The sequence below is a fragment of the Leishmania martiniquensis genome, chromosome 17 (genome assembly GCF_017916325.1).
Source record: "Leishmania martiniquensis isolate LSCM1 chromosome 17, whole genome shotgun sequence".
Classification (NCBI taxonomy): Eukaryota; Euglenozoa; class Kinetoplastea; order Trypanosomatida; family Trypanosomatidae; genus Leishmania; species Leishmania martiniquensis.
The window spans coordinates 576,691-600,432 of NC_090152.1; the positions used below are offsets into that span (position 1 = coordinate 576,691).

Sequence of the window (23,742 nt, forward strand, 5' to 3'; positions counted from 1 at the left end):
GCGTCCTCTCACCCCCACGCTGCCTGCTCCACCCCTCACATCATGGAGGCGAAGGGTAGGCTCTTCCATTCGAGCAGAATGACCCCGAAAGCGGCTCCATGGCACTGCCGAAGGTGCTCGTGCCTTTGGTCGCCCTCATGGCGCGGCTCGGCGTGGCCACAAATCCTCTGGAGGCGCGTATGCGTACGCGTATGTGTCGGGATGGGGTGTGGGTGTTCGACTAAGAAGTCGCTGCCCGCCGCGGAGCCGCATCTCCTCCCCTGTTTCGCCTTGCCGAAAACATCGCCTCCTCAGCGATGTCGCTAACGACATGCAACGGGGTCGGTGGGGCCAGGCTGCCGCAGCACACCCGCGTCTTTGGCTCCTCGACCCCATCGTCTCTTTCACCTTGCGGGTGCGAGTGGTGTGATCTCAGTGACTGCAGGCACTGCTCCATCACCAGCAGTGGCAGCAGCAGCGAGTCCAGTAGGGCAGCTCCTCTCCCCTTACGCGCGACGCGCGGATACGACCTGCGATGAGGTCGGCCTCGCGCCACGCGAGAGCCCCTCTAGGCGGTGGTCCGCTGTGCTCCCCCCGAGGCCGGCCTCCGGTTTACCTCTCTCTCTCTCTGGCGTTCTCTGGTGAAGAAGATCCACGCATGCTCTCCCACCGTCTTTGCGGCGGCCGCGACGGTGTCGACGCGGGGTTCGACGTGGGGAGCACTGCCGATATGCCTCCCATCTTCGCTCTACATCGCGGTGCTGGTGCGTCCTCTCCACCCTACATGTCCATCTCGCGGTGAGGAAGCACCGGCAAGACACGAGGGATCTGCGGAGCGCCCTCATCCCTCGTAGCTGCAGGAACGATATGACCTGGCCCCATGCCGTGACGTACAACGCGGCGTGCCGTACACAGCACGGCACCACTGCATGCGCGACGGAGGTTGCTCAGACATTCCCGCGCGCCGGCGAGGAGGCCGCGGCAGTGGGTGTGAGTGGCCGCCCGAGCGGGGGCGCAGGCGACGACACGGCCGGCGAGTCTCCCCTCTCCACGCAGCAGTGAGTAGCTGAAAGCAAAGCCCAAAGCGGCTTGAGGAGCGACGCCCGCAGTCCGCACGCATCACACGGGCTGGCGACCTTCCTCCTGTCCTCCGCCGTTTGCCGCCGAGGCTGAGCCGAGGGTGCGCTTAACCCTTCCCCCTTCCCCGTCACCGGAGCCCACTTCTCACCATCGCCGCTGGCTCTGCAGTGTCCTCACCCTTGCTATCTTGCACGTCAACGGTCTCTCACAGCGCCTCCTCCCCCGCTTTTCTTCTGGACGCTGTGCTTCAACTTTCCAGCTCTTCTTCACACGCATCTGCGCTGCCTGGCGCCCACTTCAAATCCCTCACGCGTTCGGTGATGAGGGTGTGTGTATTCGGCCTGTTTCTCGCGACTCTCACCATACAATCGTAGACGTGCGAGCAGGCGTGGGTGCTCAGCCCGCACAGCACTGTGTCTCTCGAGGTCTTGTGCCACACTGGCGTCCCCTGGCGACGCACCGAGGTGAGGCAGGCGTATCGCATCGACGTCGATGAGCACGCGTGAATACCCCCGGACCGTCTACCCCTCCCCGCCTTGCCACCTCTCTCTCTTCGACTTTCGTGCTGAACACCCCCCTTCTTTCGAACAGAGGGAGCGACCACAAGGCTGAGTGGGCTCAGGCGGCTCATTCCTTCGCTGCAGCTCGACTGCCGCTGCTTTTTTGCACACGGAGCTTACTTGAAGGGTGGTGGTGGGCCTGCTCTGCTGGCGCGCATGGGGAGTGCTTCTAATCGTGAGGAGACCACGCGACGCACGCTGGTTGGGGGCCGGGTGGTAGAGTACGACGGCGCGCGCGGCAGCGCACCTTTACACTTATATAACGAAGAGGCAATCACACACGCACACACCACCCCATACGCTCGAATACAGTCGTGAGTCATGAGGGGCCATGGCATCACCGTGGAGACCCTCGGCAGCGACGGTGCCGGCGAAGCATCTGGCTCCGCGGTGCAGGTGCCGACCCTGCCGCACCACAACGGTGAGGCTACGGTCTCTAAGGCTGCGCACTTGCCCATGTGCTCCCCCGCCAGCGGCGCACCCCTCCGGCCGCTGGCCTCAGCTGGCGTGGCACAGGCCAATGCCGACACCCCGAGCAGCGCCTACGAGGCAGCCATCTGTGGGGAGCTGCAGCGGCTGCTGGAGAACTGTGAGCAGGCGTGGACGCGCTCGATGCACATCTCTCGTGTTCTCTTGCGCAGCGTTTCTCTCGATCAGTACTGCGCGGTGGCGGTGACGTGCGCGATGCTCATTGCCTCTTGCATGCTGTACCCAATGCCGCAAACGATTCTGTGCACGACGTTGTTCTTCGTCCTCTACGGCCTCTGCGTGCTGCTGCAGACGTATCACTTCTACGCTCGTGTGACGGAGATGAAGTACCGCACCGCCTCGGTGACTGCAGAGGTGCTGGCACGATGGTGGCGCCGCGTGCAGGAAATGCCGCTGCGTCCGAGCCAGACCTCTGAGGAGCGGCGACGCGTGTTCGTTGAGTCGTTTTCGCAGCTGCCCGCGAGCGCGTTTCGGATGGTGGCCGTTGTTGAAGAGAGCACGAGCAGGTTGAAACTCATTCATAAGAGCTTGATGGTGAAGAGGTCGAAGCGGCTAGACGAGGCGATGCTAAAGGTGCGCACCTACCTGGAGCCGATGAGTATCTGCAAGCTCGTCGACGTCATGCGCATCACCCTCGAGTGTGATGCGATTGTGCTGAAGCCGCTGACAGACCGCGCCCGACCACCGCGGCTGCCGAACCTGCTCCTCTCCAACAAGCCCTTCGTTGAAGACGAGGATACAACAGACAACAGCGACCATGAGCGCGAGTCACGCACGGTGCTGGGCGGTGGTAACACCATATCCGTATCGCAGCACATGGAGTACTTTGTCCACCGTGTCTTCTTGCTCCTCTGGGCGACCGTGATGGTGCTGACCATCGCCACTGGCATCCTCTACTACAAGCTTGCCCGGGTCCCTTTCGGTGAGGGCGTGTTTCTGGACTCGGCCGTCGCGGCGCTGGGTCTGCTGCCCCTCAACGCCATTGTGCTCAACCGCGTGCTCATCTTCTACGCTAACGTGTACCTCGATAAGCTGTTCCACTATATGGCGTCGCGCCGCTCCTACGCGCTGGAGGACCGGCTGCCGCGCTTCTCGTTTTGGTCGACGCTGGTGACGATGGCGCGTGTGGTGTGCCGCATGCCGCCGCCAAACGGGGGCCGTAACCCACTTGTCTTCTCCAACTCTCTGGTCGACGTCTTCGGCATGGCAACGGTGGTGGCAATGCTGGATCAGACAGGGATCGTGACGGACATGGTGCTCGTCCCTAAGCAAGTGTTCCTGCTGAAGTCTGACCCACAGCAGCAGCAGCAGCAGCTGAGCTCTTCCAGTGGGGAAAGCGGTGATGACGACGATGCGGCTGCCGCTGTGAACGGATTCGTCTCGCAGCGCAGCGAGCGCGATGCACGAGAGCGCCGCCGCGACATGCACAAGCAGATCAGGCGGACGAAGTACCAGGAGCGCCGATTCCTAGAGCTGCGGCTGATGCAGTCGACAAAGCAAGACTTGGCGGTCGAGTTCGCCGACGAGAAGGCCCGCCAGCAGAACAGCAGCCACCTCAAGCCTCTTTGTCTGGCGATTTTGGTGCACGCGCTGGCGCGGGAGCCGATGCAGTTGGCGACGTGGACGGAGCCCTTCCGCTTTTGCGACCGCTCCCTTCTGTGGGCACGCGCCATGCACTGGATCCCACGGGCGTGCGGCTTCCACGACAGAGTGGCGCATCATTTTCTCATCATCGCGCGCATACTCGTGATCAGCACGTGCACGGGTAGCGGGTATCGCGACACCTACCCAGAACAGGCATGCTCGTACCTTGTCGAGGGCAGCGATGGCGCCCTGCACCTCTTCACTATAGGTACGCCGTACCTCGTGTGCCGCCACTCGACAACACACTGGACAGGGGTGAGGGTGGAGGAGTTCGGCGCCCACGACAAGGCGGAGGTGCTGTACATGGGCAAGCACCAGTGGGAAGAAGGGGCGACGCTCGAGACGGTGGCACTATCTCACCGCATCTTACCAGAGCGTTATCGCCATTACGTAGCGACGCTGCCGCGCAACGCGCACCGTTACTGTGAGTTTTTCTTTCGAGACGGTGTCGAGGTGAGCAGTGCGACAGCGAAGAAAGCGCAGATGGAGCGGCGACGACGTCGTCAGGAGCGCGCCGTGGCAAAGGCGGCTCGTGATGGGACCGCTGCGGCGCAGACCCACACCGCGCTGCGACCCGCCCTTTCAAGACTAGAGCGGCGCGACGGTGGCGGTACCCATACCGACGGCGGCGCCTACACACCTTTCGTGGCCACGAAGCGCGAGCCCCTCCAGGCAGCTCTGCGCCCAAGCGACCGGGAGTTTCCGGTGCAGAAAGAAGAGGCGGAATCAGGCTTCATGGGTAGCGGTGAGAGCGGCGGTGAAGACACCGCCGTGAGTGAGCAAGGCGACGATGGTGGCGGGAACGCAAGGGATGGCGATGCCGCGGGGCAGGAGCCTCGCCCTCACGGCTGCGACGAGTGTCGGCCACGTCACGCTCGCGGTACCCCGCAACGTCGGTGCCAGTCTGCACCGCCGTTGCGCAGCACGCGACCGACGAACGTAAAGCTGCCGCTCAGTCGCTCCTTTGGTGCCGTTCCCAGCGACTTGGTTGGCGACATCGAGGAGGATGACTGCCTCACTGCCAGTACCTTCATCTGGCTCATGGCGACCACCTCCCACACCTTTCTTGGTCTGGTTGGCGTCCAGGACTCGGTGCGCCCCAACGTGCAGAGCACCATGAGCTTACTGGATGAGTCGGGTGTGCGCTGCATGTACTTCTGCGCTGACACCGAGCGTCAAACAAAGAGCTTCGGTAGCCGGGTTGGCTTGGATACAGACTGGAACTGCTGCATCTCGCTCAAGGAGGACGCCGTGGCGCTCGACCCGCACAGCATTCGCGCGCAGCTGCCATTTGGCATCAAATCCATTCGCAAGCACATCCTGCATGTCGATCCGATCCCGCTGCAGGTAAGCCTCTTCTCACACGCCCTCGGCGTGTCAAAGCGGGCGATGCTGTCGGTGCTGCAGGATAACCACGAGGTCGTCGTTGCGGTCGGCTCGGTGCTCAATCACAGCAACGTGCGTAGCTTTGTGCAGGCAGACTTGTCGATCGGTGTATTACCCACTAGGCGGGGCACCAACGCGGACAAGGATGCGATGCTAAAGCACAGCCGCGTCATCGAGCCATCTGACTTTGCTGCGACGAACAGCCTCAACCGAGATATTCCGCTCTACCGGAATGTGGCGGAGCTGATCGGATGCAGCTGCTCTCTCCGGGCGCCGCCGACAACGTCCATCTTACCGATTGTCGCCATGATGATCCGTCAGGCACGCCTGCGGCTCAGCGGCATCGGCAACGGCGCCGAGTTTGTCATGCATGCAAACTTCTTCCTTGTTATGCTGAACGCCATTTCGCTGATGGTCGGGGCGCCGCTGCTCCTGACGCCCTCTGTGACTGTTTTCGAGCTGTACGTGCTCATCCCGATTTTGGCGCTGTGCTGTACGTACACGGCGTACGCCGGCATGGATGCTATGCGGGTGATGCCGTCGCGCCACAATCACTTCGTTCGGCGCGCCATCTTCCGGCATAGCGCGGTGGTGTGGTGCCTACGCTACGCCATCTCCGTCGTGGCGCTGCTAACACTCGGCATCACTGCCTCCACGAATTTATGCAAGACAGGAATGCTGAAGCTGATCACCATGAAGGAAGAGAGATGCATGTCGGCGGGTCAGGGCTACGTCGCGCTCACGTTCAACTATTGGCTTATGGTGCACGGCTGGACGCACATCAGCCGCCACCACCCCATCTCGCTGACCTTCTCGCTTAAGCTGGAGCACGGTCGCCGCTCCACCTACCTCTTCCGCTCGTTCCGCTGGCTCACCGCAAGCTTTCTTGTAACGGCGCTGAGCATCTTCGTGGTAGTCCTGGACACACCGTCCAGTGCCCTCCGTGACGCCTTCTTTCCCTCTCTTGCGCACTTCACGGCAGCGCTGCTGTTCCCAGTGCTGATCCTCGCGCTGGACTGGCCTGTGAAGCGCTGGCGGGGACAGCGGTTCACGAATATGCAAAAGTTTCGCAAGCTCTCGTATGGTACGCGGCTTGGCATGCACTCGCCTCGTGGCGACTACGAGCCGGAGGGCATCACGTATATCCACAGCAGTACCAGCGGAGGAGGTGGTGGACTGAGCGGTGGCGGTGCTGGGAGAGACGAGGAAGCAGCGCCGGTGGAGCGTGTTAGACTGCTCAAGCATCTGAGCGAGTGGTTCTACCGTTTTAGCAGCATGCGCGGCGGAAAGCTGGAGCTGAACTGCGTGTGCTGCGATCACATCGGCGGCAACTACGCCACCTACCACACCACAGCTAGCGTATAGCGTTCCAGTCGGCGCGCGGACATGATCTTCCCCTCTCTGCACTGCGTGTGCGCGCTTGTGTCTGCTCAGGTGTGTATCGGTGAGCGCAGACGAAGTCAGTTATCTGCCTAGAGGAACAGCGCTTATTAGCAGGTGCGGCTCGTCTTGCTGCACCAGGGAGGATGGACTCGTCTCTCTGTGCCCAATTTGCCCTCTTTCTTTGAGGGCCTCCGTCCTCCACTCCCCGCCCTAATTCCGCGGAGACACCGTCGCACGCACACGCGCGCCCCTTTCCGTTGCTCGCCGTGAAGGCTGTCACCGCCCGTGTCGCTATTCCCCTCTTCTCTTTCGTTCCGGGTAAGCGTGTGTGCGTACATCTGTCCGCTGGAGTTCCGATGCGCAACCCGAGCCTTTGACGCAGACTCACCTCCGAGAGGCCGACAGAGACAGGAACCGTGTACGTGCTTGGCTGCGTCTGTGTGCGCTCTCAGGTAGAAGCACACCGGCTTCTGTGTCTTAGGTTGACGCTTCTCACTTACTGAGACTATCACGCTTGGTGGCCGCGCCGGCAAACTTCTGCGCATCACGCTCCCCTGCACGGTGCTGACACGCGCTCGCGGGCCCATGCTCCGTTGACCGATGCTATCCGCAACTTGTCGCCACCGCGGCTGTCGCCCCCCCTCTTCCTCTCCCTCTGCCTCCCTGCAGCACTTTGAAGCCGTTTGGCGCCGCTTCTCTTCGGTCATTTCTCTGTTCTTCTATGCTCCCTCTTATTGTGCGTCGCTGCTGCGCACGACCCACGCACACGCATCGCTGGCACCACGGCGGAGATCGACCACGCCACGCCCGCCACTCGCCCCCCAGCGAGATTTTGTTTGTCTCTCCAGGCACAAAACTGAAGAGGAGCGTGGCATGCAGTGGGCTGCGCACTCTCCTCCCCTACGCATACCATTAACTTCATCGTAAGTGTCATAGGCATACACTGTAAGCTCTTAACCGGTGTCCTGGTGGATTGCCGGGGCGGGCATGGAGCGGCTGCTGACTCTGCCGTCGCCCTTGGAGGGGGTCGAGAAGTACATTGTGCATGACACGCTCCAGCTGACGCTGGAGGAGGCCAGCGAGCTCGCCAGCCGCTATTATGAGGCGGTGGAGCTGCACCTTCGCAACAGTAGCGATTCACCGGCGAGTGACGAGGGGGCAGAGGGCGACATTGTGTCTGCTCTCGCATTCGCACTGCGCCTCTTCAACGCCGAAAACTTCTCCGGCGAGCTCACCCCAGCGGAGCGGTCGCGCTACGGTGCTGTGGTAAGCCACTTTGGCGGTGTCGTTCCGAAAGGTTGTGGGGGCCCAGGGGATGACACGGGCGGCAGCAACGAAGAGGAGGAGGCAGCGGCGGCTGGTGCCGCGCCCCCTGCCTCTCCGTCCTCGCCAGCTGCCCTAACCGCCGCTCAACGCGAACGGCTACAAGACCTGTTCCTCCAGCGGCTGCTGACGACGGACGGCGAAACGGCGGTGCCGGCGATGCGGCTTCCCGGGCTTCTTCTTTGCATTGTTGGTATCGCCAAGGCGGAGCTCGAGCCGGGTGCGCCGCTGCTGCCGCTGACATCGCCGTGGAGGCTGCGTGCCTTCTTCCGCCACCAGCTGTGCCTCTCTCACCGTTCCAATACGCTTTTTCTGGCCCTGGCGGACTGCGTCGACGCAGTGCTGCGGCTGCCAAGCGAGGAGCAGACGGTCGAGATGCTGCTGGAGGTGAGCCAGGTGCAGAACCACTACCACCGCCGCGATCTGGCGAAGTATACAGTGGATGCGGCAATGCACCGTAGCGGGCTGCGCGTGGAGGAGACGTGCATGATGGGGGTGCGCACCCGCTGGCAGCAGCACCAGCTCGTCCAGATGGTGCTGAACGCGACGAGTAGCCGGCCTGTTCCCCCGCAGTCTATGATGGAGGAGCTGCCAAAGACGGTTATGGCGGAAAGGGACGGCCACGACCTACTCGACCGGCCCCGCGAGACGCCCGAGGCGGCTCTCGAGCCCCTCACCCCGCTCCACCCAGAGGACAAGGCAATCCTCCTCGCCCTGTGCATGGACATTCGCAACAACAACCCCGACCACGGGCTCACGCAGCACCACATGATGACCTACATTGAACGACTGCTCGCCGACCCGGCCCCGTCGCCGTTCATGGTGCGAAGCCAGACGCTGCTGATGCGTGCGCGCCTCGAAGCACGGCGCAATCGCGTGCAGGAGCGCGCCTTCATGCAGCTCACCGAGCTCGTGGATCAGTACTCGGCCCGCCGAGACCCCTCGCACGAAGTGTTTGGGCGGACAGAGAGCGACTACTTCTACAGCGTCGCCTTCCCGCCGATATGGACACTGAAGCGTGAATACGCTGACTTTTGCTTCGATGAGACGCTCTACAAGACAGCGCTGGATGTCTACGAGCAGATCTTAGACTGGGAACGCATTATCGAGTGCTGCAAGAGGCTGGACAAGCGGCGCCGCGCTGAGAGCCTCGCGCGCGAGCTGTTGAAGGACGATCCGCTGAATCCGATGCTGTGGGTCGCGCTCGGCGAGGCGACACGTGAGGACGCTCACCTGTGGAAGGCCTGGGAGCTGTGCGGGCACAAGATGGCCGCCCCGATGCGGGCGCTGGCTCGCCTAGCGTTGGACCGAGAGCACTACGACAAGGTGGTCGAGTACTTTGACGAGGCCGTACGTATCAACCCCGTGTTTGGCGGGGACTGGTTCGCCCTCGGCTACGCCTCACTCCGGCTGAAGAAGCTCGAGCGCAGCGGCGAGGCCTTCACGCGTGTGTGCCAGATCGACCCGAGCGACGCCTACGGGTGGAATAACTTGGCCTCGATCATGCTGCGCGAGCGCAAGCTTCGGCCAGCCTTCAACGCGATGAGTCAGGCTATCCGCAACAACCGCCGTGACTGGCGCATGTGGCAGAACTACTTCCGCATCGGATGCGAGCTTAAGGACGTGACGGAGACGACCAACGCGCTTGGCATCGCGCTCGAGATTGCGCAGCGCCAGATCCACCTGGATCGCAGCACCCTGGAGCTGTTTGTGGACAACACGATCGCCTACTTGAAGGGCGAGCTTCACGACAGCTCCGTCAACGCCGCAGAGGTGGACGGCGCCAAGGCGAACGCGCTTGTCTACCGCAGCCTCGGCGTGCTGCCGGACGAGAACGATATTCAGCATGCCACAGTGACGGAGACGCCGGACGCAGCGGGGGCGGAGGAGGAGATGATGGGTTTGGTGCCGTTGGGAGTGGATGTCGAAGGGCCCGAGTCAGCAGCGACGCAGACCTCAGCGCAGGCGGTGGCAGCGCATGAGGTCGTTCTTGAAGGAATTCGGAGCCGCCACGCCGATCGCGTCCGTGCGCTCTTCGCACGTATCCTTGACCTTTTTGTTAGCGACCCCGACATCTACACGTGCGCTGCGACGCTCATGCGCTTCCTGGACGGTCCCATCGTGTCTTTCCGCTGCCGTCAGAAGGAGTTACGGGCGTGCCAACAGAAAGATCAGTGGTGCCGCGAAGAGACGCTGTTCTGCCGTACAGTGGAGTGCCTGGAGTCCATGGCGTCCGACGTCTTCGAGGCCTTTGATGCAGCACAGGAGGACGGGGCTGCGGAGGCGACGGCGCCGTATGCGCAGACGGCGTCTGTAAGTGCTGAGGGGCTGTCACACGAGCAAGTAGCCGCGGCAGCGGTTCCGACATCACCTACTGGCGAGGGGCTGCGGCATGCCGTTGTGGATGCCTTCGAGGAGATGCAGAGAAATATCAGAGGCACACTCGATGCGGCCGAGGAGCACATGAAGGAGCACGCGGCGTATGCGCGGCTGCGCGAGCTCTCGGCGCGCGTTCGCCACGGCATGCAGGCGTCGAAGGCAGTGTTTAACTGAGGTGGCGGAGGAGAGGTGAGAGGGCATTGGGGTGCGCGCATCAGCTGCCGATCTGCGTGACCGCTCGTTTTGGGTGTTGATGTCGCGCTCGCTACACGCGTGCGCCGCACTCCCTCAGCCTTTTGCGTCGCACACACACACACAGCACCCCCTGCCCCTCCTTTCACCTCGTCAGGCATGCGGAGAGCATTGACGGCGCGCTGCTCTTGGCCGCCGGCGCCATTGCGCTCTGCCCCCCTTTTTCTATTATTTGACCAGAGTTTCACACACGTAACGTAATCTTTGCCTCGGGCACTCACCCGCTCCACAAATTCCCTTTCGCTTCCTCTCTCGGGTCCCCTCGTTTGCCGAAGCGCGCTGGCACACCAACGTGCGTGACAATGCTGAGGAGGATGTGACACCCGCACCTCCCTTTCCCCCCTCCCCCGAAGAGCTGAAGAGCGTCAGCACGATCGAGCATCCAATGAGCAGCTCGTAAAGGAATGCCGGGCGGCTCGCGAGGTTCATCCCCAACAGGCCCCCTTGAAATGATGCACCTCTCACTCTCTCCCTCTTCTGTCGACGTGCGCTCCCTCCTGTGCACACACACACACACACACACACACGCACTATGCGGTGCAGTCCACCTCGCTTTCAGGCGTATTGCCCCTTCCCTCCCTCTTCGCTCCCATACCACCCTTTAACCCCTCCCCCCTCTCTCCTACCTCAGCCCGCACCGCCTCCACAGTATGTCATCGTCGGCGTCTGTGGCAGGCTCCGCCCATTGTGCCGGCGGCGGCTCGTCGATAGGGAAGCGCAAAGTGGATGATCGCATAAAGGCGCTGATCGACGACGTCGCTCACCACAAGCATCGCGGCCTCATCCTGCTCGTTGGTGATCGGGCCAAGGATCAGGTGGTGAACCTGCACCTCATGATCTCTCGCGCGAACCACAATGCGAAGGTGAGCGTCCTGTGGTGCATGCGTGAGGAGCCGGACTTCGGGTCGACTGGCAAGAAGCAGCAGGAGCGGCGGGCTCGGCTGGAGGTGAAGGGCGGCCTGTCCACGGAAGCCTCGAAGGAGGCGTTCAAGACCTTTTTGGCCCAGACGAACATTCGATTCGCCAAGTACAAGGAGACGCACAGGATCCTCGGCCAGACCTTTGGCATGGCTGTGCTGCAAGACTTCGAGGCGATCAGCCCTAACACGCTCGCTCGCACGGTGGAAACGGTGAAGGGGGGCGGTCTCGTCGTCATCCTTTTCCGCGCAATGCGGTCGCTTCGGCAGCTGTACACGATCGCCATGGATGTGCATGCGCGCTACCGCACCGAGGCACAAGGAGACCCGGTCCCCCGCTTCAACGAGCGCTTTCTCCTCTCCCTGGCAGACTGCGGCACGGCCATGTGCGTGGACGACGACTTGAATGTGCTCCCGATCACACAGGCGATGAAGTCATACGGGAAAAACCGGAAGAGCGACGCCTACGACGCTGATCTCGCCGTGCAGGGCCGTTTACAACACGAGGTGGATTTGGCGAACATTAAGGAGAAGCTGAGGCCGAGTGGAGATGTGGGGCCACTGGTGCAGCTGTGCCAGACAATGGACCAGGCCAAGACGGTGCTGTCCCTCATGCAAACGGTCATGGAGAAGCGCCTCGACTCAACGTGCGTCGTGACGGCAGGGCGCGGTCGTGGCAAGTCTGCCGCACTCGGCATGATGGTCGCGGGGGCGATTGCGCAGGGGTACAGCAATATCATGTGCACCGCCCCGACGCCAGAGAACGTGCAGACGCTCTTCGAGTTCGCTATTCGCGGGCTCAAAGAATTGGGGTACGGAGAGCGGACAGACTTCGAAGCACTGCAGGGTGTCAGCGAGGAGTTCGCCAAGTGCTTCATCCGCATTAATGTCTTTCGAGAGCACCGCCAGACGGTGCAGTTTGTCTCCGCGACAGACACGGCAAAGTTTGCGCAGGCGGAGGTGTGCGTGATCGATGAGGCAGCCGCGCTGCCGCTGACGCTAGTGAAGCGCCTCTTGGGCCCCTATCTGGTCATCCTGAGCTCAACCGTCTCTGGCTACGAGGGTACTGGCCGCAGCCTGTCGATGAAGCTAGTGGCAGACATGCGTCGCGGCAGCAGCAGCGGTGGCGCCGCTGACGCGCGCCACCTCAAGGAGCTGTCGATGAGTGATCCCATCCGTTATGGCCCAGGCGACCCGGTGGAGAGGTGGCTGAACAAACTGCTATGCCTTGATGCAACGATGGAGAACACGCAGCTGACCACGTCTCCTCACCCGAGAGCGTGCGAGCTGTTCCACGTACATCGAGACGCTCTCTTTTCCTATCACCCGCTGGCGGAGGAGCTGCTGCAGCGCATCCAGTCGCTGCTCGTTGCGGCTCACTACAAGAACCAACCTAACGACCTCCAGCTGCTGTCCGACGCGCCGGGGCACCATTTGTTTGTCCTCTGCGCCGAGAGCATCGAGTCGTCTGCGGCTACGGCGCCGGTGTCATTGTCCGCGGCGGCCGCGCGTCAGCAAGTGCCGGATATCTTCTGTGTCATCCACGCCTGTGAAGAGGGACAAGTCAGCGCGCAGAGCGTCAGGAATCACCTCAGTCATGGTCTCCGCCCATCTGGTGACTTGATCCCCTACACCCTCTCCCAGTGCTACCTGGAGGAGGGCTTCGCAAAGCTGGCGGGGCTGCGCATTGTTCGCATCGCCGCGAATCCAGCGCTGCCTCGGGCCGGCTATGGCTCCCGCGCCCTCTCCTTGCTGCACCAGTATTACAGCGGGTCCATCTCTCTGACAGCGGCCGAGCCCAGGGCGGCGGCAGTGAAGCCCAGGAAGGAGGACGCGGAGGCTCGCGCGGGTGGGCAGGTTGGTGGGATGCTCGACGGTAACAATGCCGCGTCAGCTGCAGCAACCGAGATTCTGGCCCCGCGCTCGCATATCGCGAATCTTCTGACGCCTCTCATTGAGCGCCCGTACGAGGTGATAGACTACCTCGGCGTCAGCTTCGGTCTCACGACGGAGCTGCTCAACTTTTGGAAGAAGGCGTCGTTCGTCCCCCTCTACGTGCGCCAGGCCGCGAATGAGCTGACGGGCGAGCACAGCTGTGTCATGGTGCGGCCGATGGGCGTCGACCTGCGCCCGCTACAGCGCGAGTTCCAGCACCGCCTGCTCTCCCTTCTGGCGATGCCGTTCCGCCACCTGCCGACGGAACTCGCGCTGAGCCTCGCGATCGACTTGGAGGCGCATGACTCACAGAAGCTAAATGCGGCAACGGACCTGTCCGAGGTCGATCACCACATTGTGCGCGTCGACGGCGTCGTGCAGGCGACTGGCGATGATGTTGAGGCCACCTTCTCCGCGAGCGATGTGCAGCGCCTGCGTCTTGTGTCGACCACGTTCATCGAGAGCGGTAACGTGCTCGACCTGGTCCCGTCGCTGGCAAAGATGTACTTTGGGAAACGACTCTTCCGGTGCCCGGATGGCACGGACGGCGTGGTGCTCTCGCACGCGCAGGCGGCGGTGCTACTGGGGGTGGGGCTGCAGTGCCAAACAATAGAGGAGCTCGGCGCTCAACCGTCATTCTCTGGGGTGTCGACGCTGCAGCTACGCGCGCTCTTCCTGAAGGCCCTGTCCCGGCTCTCGGAGCACCTCGCCACCCTGCTGAAGATTGCCGCGAAGAAGAAGGACAGTAGCCGCACCGGGGTCGGAGCGGGCAAGCGCGCGCGTGCGCTGTCGGATGGGGCGGCCGGTGAGTGCGCCGGCCACGACGGCGACGATGAAGGCGTCGAGGATGCAGAGGAGATCTACGATAGTCACGGCAACTTGAAGGGGCTGAAAGTGGCACGGAAGGTGACCGCACACGTGTCCGTGGACACGACGCTGCTGCGAGACACGTCGTCGAGTGTTTCAGGCAACGCGTCGCACGGCCGCGATAGTCTTCAGGATGTCTTCTACCGCCCAAAGAAGAAAGCGTCTAAGCACCGTTGAGAGCGAGTGCTGCATGTCGCCGCTTTGGCCTCTTGCTGATGCGGTGCATCTCCCCACACCACCAGCTGGCACTGCGGGCGCTTGTGGGGTCGAGGAGATGGGGACGGTTAGGATGACGGAGTCCCACATGTGCATCCGCGGAGGTCGCTGCCAAGCACACAACAGCGGTACCGCGCGAGCAGGAGGCGAAGAAGGAGGTGTGCGTGCGTGTGTGTGTGTGGGGGGGGCGAAGGACGCATCGTTGCCGTCAGCTGTGATCGCGGCGTCAAAGGCAACGCGCTCCTCGCCTCCCGCTGCGCCTTCCACACCGCATTCTCCTCTCTCTTCTCTTGTGTTTTCCACCAGCGGCCACAGCGGCGGTGCCGACACCCACTCTCGCTGCTGGTACCCTTTTTTTTCCTGATTGGGGCTCGCAAAGCACCGTCTCACTGGCCTTGCCGCTGGTGTGTGTGTGTGCGTGTGCGCGTTTCTATGTCTCGCATGTTTTTCTCTCTTCTTTGGCTTCTCTCCCCAAGTCGAGGGAGTCGGAGCCGACCCCCTCCCCTCCCCTCGTTGCGACCACATACCGAAAGACATACGGGCACACGCACAGCGGGACCGACGCTGAATGCTCTGGCGTGCCTCTCTCCACCTATGTGCAAGTGTGCGTCTGTGTGTCTACTCAAGCGCGTGTAAGCGCATAAGCGATCTTGCGGGCCGCAAGCGGCCTTCTTAAGCGAAGAGCGCTTGTTTGAAATGCCCCTAAGCCGTTAAAGAGCTCAAAGCTGTGGCAACGCGCGCTTAAGCACGCCATTTTTGTTCCCCCCTCTCTCTCGTGTTGTGGCCTCGCTTCTGTCTGTGTGCGTTACGAGGCGAGTTGCACATGTGACGCGCGCCTGTAGCGGGCGCCACGTGTGCTGAAGCGTATCCGAAGTGTGAAGTGGGTCGAGAGAGAGGCGAGCAGAGGGCAAATCTTCGGGGGCCGTCTATGAACTCATCCTCCTGCAGCAATTCAGTGTACCTCCGTGCGCTGGAAAGGACATGCCATGCGACTGCATGCCTGTGACGCGGCTGTGTAGTGGCCTGCGCTTCTCCTTTCCGCTCTTCTCTGGAAGATGCCCAGTAGCGAACATGTATTCCTCCCATTATTTCCTTCGTTGAAGTGCGGGCCGCGCTACAGAGCACGGCAGCTTACCCGCTTGAGCGCGCCATTGCCTCACCAGTCTGTGCACCTCTTCCCCGATACACACGCACACATTTTCGGAGCCTACAGAAAGGCTGATACGCATCATGAGCCTGCATGAAATGCCATTCCTGATCCTCAACCTCGGGGTTGAGATGCTGTTCGTGCTGAATTCGCGCTTGCACGCGCAGGCGGTGCCGCCAGAGAAGGCGGTTGATGTACTGAGCGACGTCGGCGCCAACATATTTGACACTGCCTTCGTGAATGAGCTTTTCACGCCACAGCCGATGTACTCGTCTGCGTCGGTGCTGCAAGTCTTCACAGCGCTCTCAAGCAGCACCATCATGCGTCTCAGCGAGAATTCGATGCGAAAGTTGTATGACCTCATCTACATGACGGTGAAGTACCAAATCTTTACGTTGCGCCACCCTTTGGAGCTGCTGGAGCTCACGCTGAATCACCTTGACGCCGCGCAGATGATGCTGCCAGCTGAGATGCGATCCCTCGCCAGAGCAGCGGAGGAGCGCGTGCTGCGGTTCGCCAGGACGCTCGACGTTGGCGACTGGGCTTGTATGAGGCAAGCGCTGCTCAGCTTCTTCAGTGGCCGTCACGTGCGGGTGTCTGTCTTCTTGGACAGCAAGGTGCAGGACAGCGAGAGTGGCGCATTTTATATACCTCGTGATAACTTTCTGTCGCCCTCGCCAGCCTGCAAACCACCGGGGCTCGTCCACGTGGCGGGCTCGCCCCGGCCTGGGGCCTTCTACCACCCTGACGCGCACCTCCTCCATCCTCCCCACATACCTTTGGGGTCGTGGAGGCCGCAAAAGGGTGCGGCGCGGATGACGAGCAACGGCTTCGACATCTACGCTGCTGCAGTGGCCGCTGCGTCGCTTACATCGGACACCGCGGCTGCCAGTGCAGGAGCTGCATCGAAGGCTGCCGCTGACCCACTGGCGCGGCAGACGCGCGAGAAGCCCATGTCGGCAAAGCTGACTGCAGACACCGCCGCCGCTGCACCGCTTTTTCCGGCTATCACAGACGAAGAGCAGAGCGCCTACGATGCCGAGGTGAACTTTCTCGCTCAGCTGATCGGGTCGTCCAACAGAGCGCAGGGCGTGCGGCAGGTCGTGCTCGACTTGTTCCACGACGGCACCGGCAGCGCTGTGGAGGTGGCCGCAGGCGTATCAGCATCGCCTGCGGCCACGATGTCATCGTCGAACGCGACCAGCCGCGGAGGTACCACCGCCGGCGCTGCGGTGGCGGTGACTCGAATGACAGCCGCAGCCGTGAAAGAGCAAAACAGCAGGCTTCTGGGCATCATGGGCGACTTCCAATCTCCCAAGGGGGCCGACAGCACCGCGCCAGCCACCGGCGGCGCGACCATGAACGACTTGCTCGACATCATGGACGAGCTGTAAGATGCCTGCAGGCACTCGAGGGGGCTGCTGATTAGGGGGGCCTGAAGTAGAGTCTGCTGTAGGGGCGCGCAGCGCTCTTCCAGTGAAGCGGGTGCCATGATCGCAAACCTTGTTACTGTTTACTTGCCTGCTTGCTGCTGCTCGGCTTGCGGGCCTCATTCGCCTCATTTCTACTCGGCCGCTGTGCCATCCCGGCTTCCTCCCTCCCTTCGCCCCCTCCCTTTTACCTTTCCTCTCTGCTCTCAGGCCACTGTACCTATTTAGACGCCCCTACTCCGTCTTCCGCCCTCTGTGTTACTCGCGTACGTGCATCTATGATGGGCCTGTACTTCCCTACCTCCTTACCCCCGCGCCCCTTCCCAGCGACGCGGCGGCCACTGACCCTGCTCTTCCCCTCCCGATTAGCTGAGTGCACCACCACCTCCACCTTTCCCCCTTCTTGTCTCACGTCAGGGGACCACTGCGCAGTAGAGAGAGGCGCATGGGCAAGCTAGGGCACCCACATGCGTGTGAGTGTGCGTGTGCCTACCTCAGGGAGGGGAGAGGCTTTCTGACCCCGCAGAGTGAAATGGGATTGCCCTTCTTCGCCAGTGCGCTTCTAGGTCTTCCACATGACGGCTCTCAGCCCGCTGTCTGTCCACGACTGCACGCCTCACCCTCATCAGTCCCCTTCCCCCCTCCCCTCTCCCCTCTCTACTGGGAGCCCCGCCCCCCGGCGAACGGGCAGCACTGCAACGACTCATCTCGTGCCATTCACGCGCATCCTCACTACAACCTCAGCGCTCTCCCCCACCCCTCCCTGCTCCCCTGCCCCCGCCCGCTATGCGTTGCCTTGCGTAGGTACGTTGTAGCCACTGCAAATACGGTAGCCCTTCTTCCGTCGTCTATCGCCTGCCCGTAGGCAAAGGTGCAGCCAATTTAGTTTCTTCCTGCATCTCGCTGCTCTTTCTTCACTCGCATCCTTTCGCGCACGCGCGCTCTCTCGCCTGTCGCGGCTTCTTCCGTGAGTCTCCACACGTGTCTGGTCGCTTCCAGGCAAGCGAGGATCCGCTCTTCCTCCCCTCCCTCCTACCCTCTTGCCGTCTACTCTGGGGCACCGTCACGGGAGGCCGACAGCCATGCTTCGACTGCCAGCCTTCCGAACGTATGCCGCTTCAGCCCTCGCCACGTGCGTCAACATTGCCGCGCTGTCCGTCTCCGGCCGCCAGTACCGCATCATTCCACATCTCTACAACGAAATCGAAGAGCTGGCGGAGACACAGCGGCAAGGTCGGTGGTCGATCTCCCACCGCAACTGCCTGCAGCAGCCGCTGAAGAAGGCCGAAATCATGTGCGACAAGCTGAACCTGCGCGAGGGTCGCCGCAGCGGCTTGCTGCCGGAGAAGTCCATCGCACGCCGGCTGAGCCAGCAGTACGCCGTGGACGGCACCGTGTGGGAGAGCAAGTCGAAGACAAAGCTCATCAGCATCACCGTCGTAAACTTCGATGGCCACCCGTTCCACTTTCGGACCTACCCAATGCCGGACGTCACACTCAACACGCTTATCGACGGCTCTGGCATGTGCCACGGCCACGCCACGCACTGGGGCAAGTGCAACAACCCCGACTGCTCCGACTGGAACCACGGCGATGGTTGCATGGTGAACGTGGACATCGAGACCTTAGACCGACTTCTCCCTCCAAACCGGTGGGAGTACACGTCGCTCACAGCATGGCGCGCAACGGACCGGCCAGACATTACCTTCAACACTCGTTTCAGCTGCCAGATTCCCATCACAGAGGAGCTCGACGGCGCTTTGTTCGCGCTGAAGCAGCTCTGGACGCGTTCTCTGCGTGAGTCTGTCTCTGATTGGGGCTTGGTGGACGACCAAGCGACGATCCACAGTGCTCGCAGCAAAAAGATTGAGCCGTGGGCGCCGATCATCGAGGAGCCAACGAAGGTTGACTTCCCCATCACATGGGACATGCTGTGGGCGACCGGTTACCAGGATATCATGAAGGAGAAGTACTCAAACTTCCGCCGCAAGGACGGCTTCCATACGAAGCCAGAGATGTGGGCGGCATACGTGTAGAGCTTCTCGCTGTATATACACTGCGGCGCCATGCATGCCAGTGCCGCCTCCCCTCCTCCTCCTTTTTTTCGCGCGTCTCCGTGCAGTTTGGGTGCGTCTGCAGCTGCTTTTGTTTTTCTTTGGCTGGGCGGAGTGAGTTTTTTGGGGAGTATAGGGAAAACGAGAGTGTGCGTTTGTGTGGTGGGGGACGTGTGTGTGTGTGTGCTCGAGGTGGTACTCCTTCTGAATTACTGCTCACAGCCGGCGGTACACGGGGGCGGCGGGCGGCCCGAGTGCCTTCACGCTCACCCGCCGTTCTGCACTCCCAGTCGATCTGCAGGGCGCAGCCCCTCTGCGTATGCACACCCCTGTCCTCCTCCTCCTCTCTCTCTCTCTGGCGTGCTCGCTATTTTCGTAGTTCACGCAACAATAGCCACCAGTGCAACAAGAGATCAGCTTTGCTGCTGCAGGGCGACCATCGATGAGGGCAACAGCGGTTGCGTTTCATAGTAAGGGAGGCTGGAAGGAAGGGGCGACGTCGGCTGGGCGCTGATGCAAGTCTCTATCGAACCCGCCCAGCCAGTCCCCGCGCTAGGGGCGCATTGCGTATGAGCGGCACACATATTTTAGCACCACTCCTTTGCTGCACCATCTCCCATCGACCCAGATGTCAACGCTGCCTTTTACTGCAGATGCGCGACGGTGTTCATCTTCATCTTGCCATCCCTCTTTTTCTCCATCGTTGCCATGCTGAATGCTGCCCCGACCAGCACTTACACGGACACACACACACACACGCCAGATCATACGCGCACAGCGCCCCTCCCCTTTTTTCGTAAGTGCCGCCATTAGCGCAGCCGCCTCACTTTGTCTTCTTCCCTTTTCCATCTTGGCAGTTTCACCATTCTCCTCGAGCAAGCGATCGTTTCCTGTGGCGTTGGCCCTCCCCCTTCCCACCTCTCATCACCGGTCCCACTCGCTTCCCCTCTCTTCCTCCCACTTGCCTTTCCCGCGGCCCCCACTGGCGTCAGCAGCATGGCTCCCTTTTGGACAAACGTGTTGAACTACACGTACGCCCGCGGCTTCATCCGCATTCCAATTGTTCTGGCGCTGCCTATCGTCTTCAACAAGTTCGTGTTGTACCAGTACGAGGGCGCATTCAAGCGCTGGAACGCCGGCCATAACCAGGTAGACATCTGGAACCGCCTCCAGGCAAAGGTGGCCGCAGAGGCTGAGTAACGGGCGACCCGACGAATACTGTGCTGCCTTTGTCCGTCTCTCTCTCTCTTTCTATGTCAACCGCAGTCAATGCGGTTGGCGGTGGGCAGCGAGTCGGCGAGGCACGTCTTCATCTTTTCCCTTTGCTCACCACATGACGTCCACCGACACGTGCTGAACGAAGGGCGGACATCTGTGTGTACTGCGCCTCGCGCCGGGCAACGCAGCCGATGAGGCTGCCTCACCCTTATTCCTCTTTGGTCCTCCTCAGGTGATTGGCTTTGCGTATGTGTGCGTGTGTGTGTAGCTCTCTCTGTGCTAGGCAGACTTCTCTCAATAGGAACGTAGCTCCCTTCTTAGTGGATCAAAGATTTAAACGTGCCGAAAACAAAAAACAACGACTGCAAAGCACGCACGATGCGCTTGGCAGCTCTTTCGAAGGACGTGTGCCGTTAGATGTTGATGGGCCGCACCACAACCGGGAAACCGCTTCTCCCCTCCCCACCTGGCCAGATCAGCATGGGTGGCCACAGGTGTCTGCCTGTGTGTGTGTGTGTGTGTCCTTCCCGACATTTTGTCGGTGAGGCTCTCTGGCGGCCGCATTCCTTCGGCTGCCTGAGCGCCTATGGGCGCACTCTGAGCTTTGTCTACATTTGCTGCCTGCCCCTCCCCCTCCACGTGCCTGTGCCCGTCTTACGCGCTTCGTGCACCGGTCACCGACGCACATGCGTCCACAAGTCGAAAGATAAGCCTAAGAGTACCGACCATTCACACCAGCCACTCTTCACCCAGCCCCTTTCTTGTCTGTGTGTCTGTGTGTGTGTAAGCTTCCCGCGCCGTTGGCCCTTCTCCCCATCAGCCCATCTGAAGACGCTCGCCCTTTATTGCCTCTTTTTTCCCTAAACCAGCGATCGTCGCAGGCGCAACAGCAACCATGACGGACGTCGGCTTCAGCCGCCACATCCTCATCGATGGCCTACCCAACAACGTCACTCCTGACAAGCGGGAGCTCTTCCAGCGCCACTTCTCTCGGCGCATTGGCGAATTGCTTGGTGGTGAGAGGTTCAGTCTGCACCTGCTCACGGATCCGGAGACGGCTCTGATATCGGGGGCTATTCTCAGCTGTCTGACGGAAGCCCAGGCAGAGGCAGCGCTGGCGAAGCTGAACCGCTTTCCTTTTACGAAGTCTGCCGTGCTTACGACCTACCGCTGGAGCTCGCTGGAGGAAGCGCGTGTGGACGAGGGCCCATATGTGCCGCCGCCAATGGCGAGCGTCGATGACGAGGAGGAGGCGGAGCTGGTGCACAACATGGCTGAGGACCCCGAGGCGCGCCCTCAGTTCCTGATCAAGTCCGGCATGTCCTTCGACTGTGACTGGTACTGGTTCAACTGGGAGAGGAACGAGCCGGAACTGTACCGCCGCCGCAAGATTAGCCAGGACGACCCCCTCTGCCGCTGGTCCGAGGTGGACCGTGACAACAAGAAGCTGAGCTCCGGTATGGTGTGCAGCGCACTTCCGGTAGCGCGCCCATTGCCGGTGTGGTCGACGTTCGGCTCCATGGTCATCTCGCAGCACGAGAAGGGACTGCGCGTGTGGGCCGGCCGCAGCATGCGCCTCCACTTCGAGATCACGATGGACATCAACGCCTTCATGGTGTCTCCGTGCGAGAAGTACATCATCATCCAGACGCCGAAGGACATCAGCATCATCAACCTGCGCACGGCGAAGAAGATCCGCACCATTGGGAACCTCGACCTGCACAGCGACGACCTTTGGCCCATCATGCGCTTCAGCGCGGACGATTCGCTGGTGGTCGTGTGCAAGACGGGCTACCGCCCCATGGACTCGACCGAAGTGCCGGACGGCCACCTGAACATCTACGTCTCCGATACAATGAAGCTGCTCAAGGGCATCGGCAGCTCTGGGCATAGCTTCGCCATACCCGGGCTGTACAAGGCGGAGTGGAACCCGGTGGTGGGCACGCAGATGGCGTATATCTGCGAGTTGGGCCCGAGCCAGGGCTGGAAAGCTGTCTTGGCTGACATGGTGGTGAACGAGGACGGCGAGGTGGAACAGCGCGTGCTGAACGAGCGAAACTTTCTCGTGGCGACGCGGCTGGACATGCTCTGGCACCCGGCGGGGACCTTCCTGTGCGTCAGGGTAGCGTCGAAGGGACCGACGGAGTACTTCCTCTTCCACGTAGCGGAGCGCAACGTGCCCATCACTCGCCTTTCCATCAAGCGCGGCTACATCCCGACCCGCTTCTCGTGGCAGACGGGAGGCGACAAGTTCGCTGTACTCCTGAAACGCGATGGCGTCGGTTCCGGCCTCGGTGAGACCGGCGTGCTGCAGATTTTCATGATCGGCAAGCAGGGCCCGAAGGTGCTGCACGAGGTGTCCACATCGGCGACGCATTTGTTCTGGGCACCCCGTGGTGGGCGACTGGCCGCTGCCAACTTCGACAAGTCATTGCTGCACTTCTTTGTGCTGCATGACAACAACACCATTACGGACAAGAACAAGCTGAGCGGTATCAGCGCGACGAACTGCGAATGGGATCCGACCGGCCGCTACTTCGCTGTGTGGGTGTCGTCGATCCATGAGCAGACGCTCGCCCCGCAGTACCGCATCTTTGACTACACCGGCAACGAGCTCTTCAAGAAGGCTATTAAGCCGCTGTCTCACTTTGCGTGGCGCCCGCTGCCGCCCACGCTGCTCACGCAGGGCGACGTGAAAAAGGCGCGCGACATGTTGAAGACGCTCATACGCGAGTACGAGACCACGGCGATAGCCCTCAAGGCTGAGGAGCAGGAACGCATCGACAGGGAGCGCAAGTCAAAAGAGGAAGACTATATTAAGCGCCTGAAGATCGCTGCCCGGTACGCCGAAGAGAAGGGCTTAGAGCAGACGCGGGAGGAGCAGCGCGCGAACTCAAAGTGGGTTCGCTACAACAACAACCGCCTCAAGGCGCTGCCCGAGGAGGAGCACATGATTCACGAGGACGTCACGGAGTACCACGTGGTGGCGCGCCGCCAGGTCGGCGGGAGCACTGTAAAGAAGTAGTGTGGGTTAGGAACAATGCGTGCTCGGCGACACACGTCCATTGCCTTGCACGCACGTGCACATATCCTTGCGTTGCACACGTTCTCACCAGCCGGTTTCTTTCCCCTCTTCGTGTGCACCTCCGCAGCGCTGCCCCTCCTCTGTCTTCTTTGCCTCCCGACGCCGTGTGTGTGTGTGTGCATGCGCACCTCCGAGTCGCGCACTTCGCCCTCGAAGTGGCCTCTCTTCGGCTGCGATATGCCTTTGCGCGTGTGTGTATTGGCTCGTGTTGACGTGTACGTAAATTCAGTTTAAGTCTGCCAGCCGAACGGATCAGCGCCCTCTCCTTTTTTGTGTGTCGCTTCATCACTGGTCTTAACTAAGCGACAGCGGCGTTTCTGTCATTGTCTGTGTGTCTGTCTGTGTTGTGCGGTAGTCTCTCTCTCTCTTCCCTCTCTCTGTCTCTCCATCGTGCCTTC

At 61.5% G+C, this 23,742-nt stretch overlaps 7 protein-coding genes across 7 annotated transcripts; all 7 read left to right on the plus strand.

Moving 5' to 3' along the window:
• Nucleotides 1-1,940: 1,940 nt before the first annotated feature.
• Nucleotides 1,941-6,503, plus strand: LSCM1_05603 (uncharacterized protein; the record flags this gene model as incomplete). The annotated part of the gene is made up of 1 exon (XM_067323051.1): nt 1,941-6,503. One exon carries the CDS (start codon nt 1,941-1,943, stop codon nt 6,501-6,503), a length of 4,563 nt encoding a protein of 1,520 aa, XP_067179686.1.
• A 1,005-nt stretch (nt 6,504-7,508) lies between these two features.
• On the plus strand, nt 7,509-10,397 carry LSCM1_05604 (uncharacterized protein; the record flags this gene model as incomplete). The annotated part of the gene is made up of 1 exon (XM_067323052.1): nt 7,509-10,397. One exon carries the CDS (start codon nt 7,509-7,511, stop codon nt 10,395-10,397), a length of 2,889 nt encoding a protein of 962 aa, XP_067179687.1.
• A 728-nt stretch (nt 10,398-11,125) lies between these two features.
• LSCM1_05605 (uncharacterized protein) lies at nt 11,126-14,371 on the plus strand (the record flags this gene model as incomplete). Its single annotated transcript, XM_067323053.1, has 1 exon — nt 11,126-14,371. One exon carries the CDS (start codon nt 11,126-11,128, stop codon nt 14,369-14,371), a length of 3,246 nt encoding a protein of 1,081 aa, XP_067179688.1.
• Nucleotides 14,372-15,640: 1,269 nt separating this feature from the next.
• LSCM1_05606 (uncharacterized protein) lies at nt 15,641-16,951 on the plus strand (the record flags this gene model as incomplete). Its single annotated transcript, XM_067323054.1, has 1 exon — nt 15,641-16,951. The coding sequence occupies one exon, from the start codon at nt 15,641-15,643 to the stop codon at nt 16,949-16,951; it is 1,311 nt and encodes a 436-aa protein (XP_067179689.1).
• A 1,118-nt stretch (nt 16,952-18,069) lies between these two features.
• On the plus strand, nt 18,070-19,023 carry LSCM1_05607 (uncharacterized protein; the record flags this gene model as incomplete). The annotated part of the gene is made up of 1 exon (XM_067323055.1): nt 18,070-19,023. The coding sequence occupies one exon, from the start codon at nt 18,070-18,072 to the stop codon at nt 19,021-19,023; it is 954 nt and encodes a 317-aa protein (XP_067179690.1).
• A 1,014-nt stretch (nt 19,024-20,037) lies between these two features.
• On the plus strand, nt 20,038-20,241 carry LSCM1_05608 (uncharacterized protein; the record flags this gene model as incomplete). The annotated part of the gene is made up of 1 exon (XM_067323056.1): nt 20,038-20,241. One exon carries the CDS (start codon nt 20,038-20,040, stop codon nt 20,239-20,241), a length of 204 nt encoding a protein of 67 aa, XP_067179691.1.
• A 913-nt stretch (nt 20,242-21,154) lies between these two features.
• Nucleotides 21,155-23,284, plus strand: LSCM1_05609 (uncharacterized protein; the record flags this gene model as incomplete). The annotated part of the gene is made up of 1 exon (XM_067323057.1): nt 21,155-23,284. One exon carries the CDS (start codon nt 21,155-21,157, stop codon nt 23,282-23,284), a length of 2,130 nt encoding a protein of 709 aa, XP_067179692.1.
• Between the last annotated feature and the right edge of the window lie 458 nt (nt 23,285-23,742).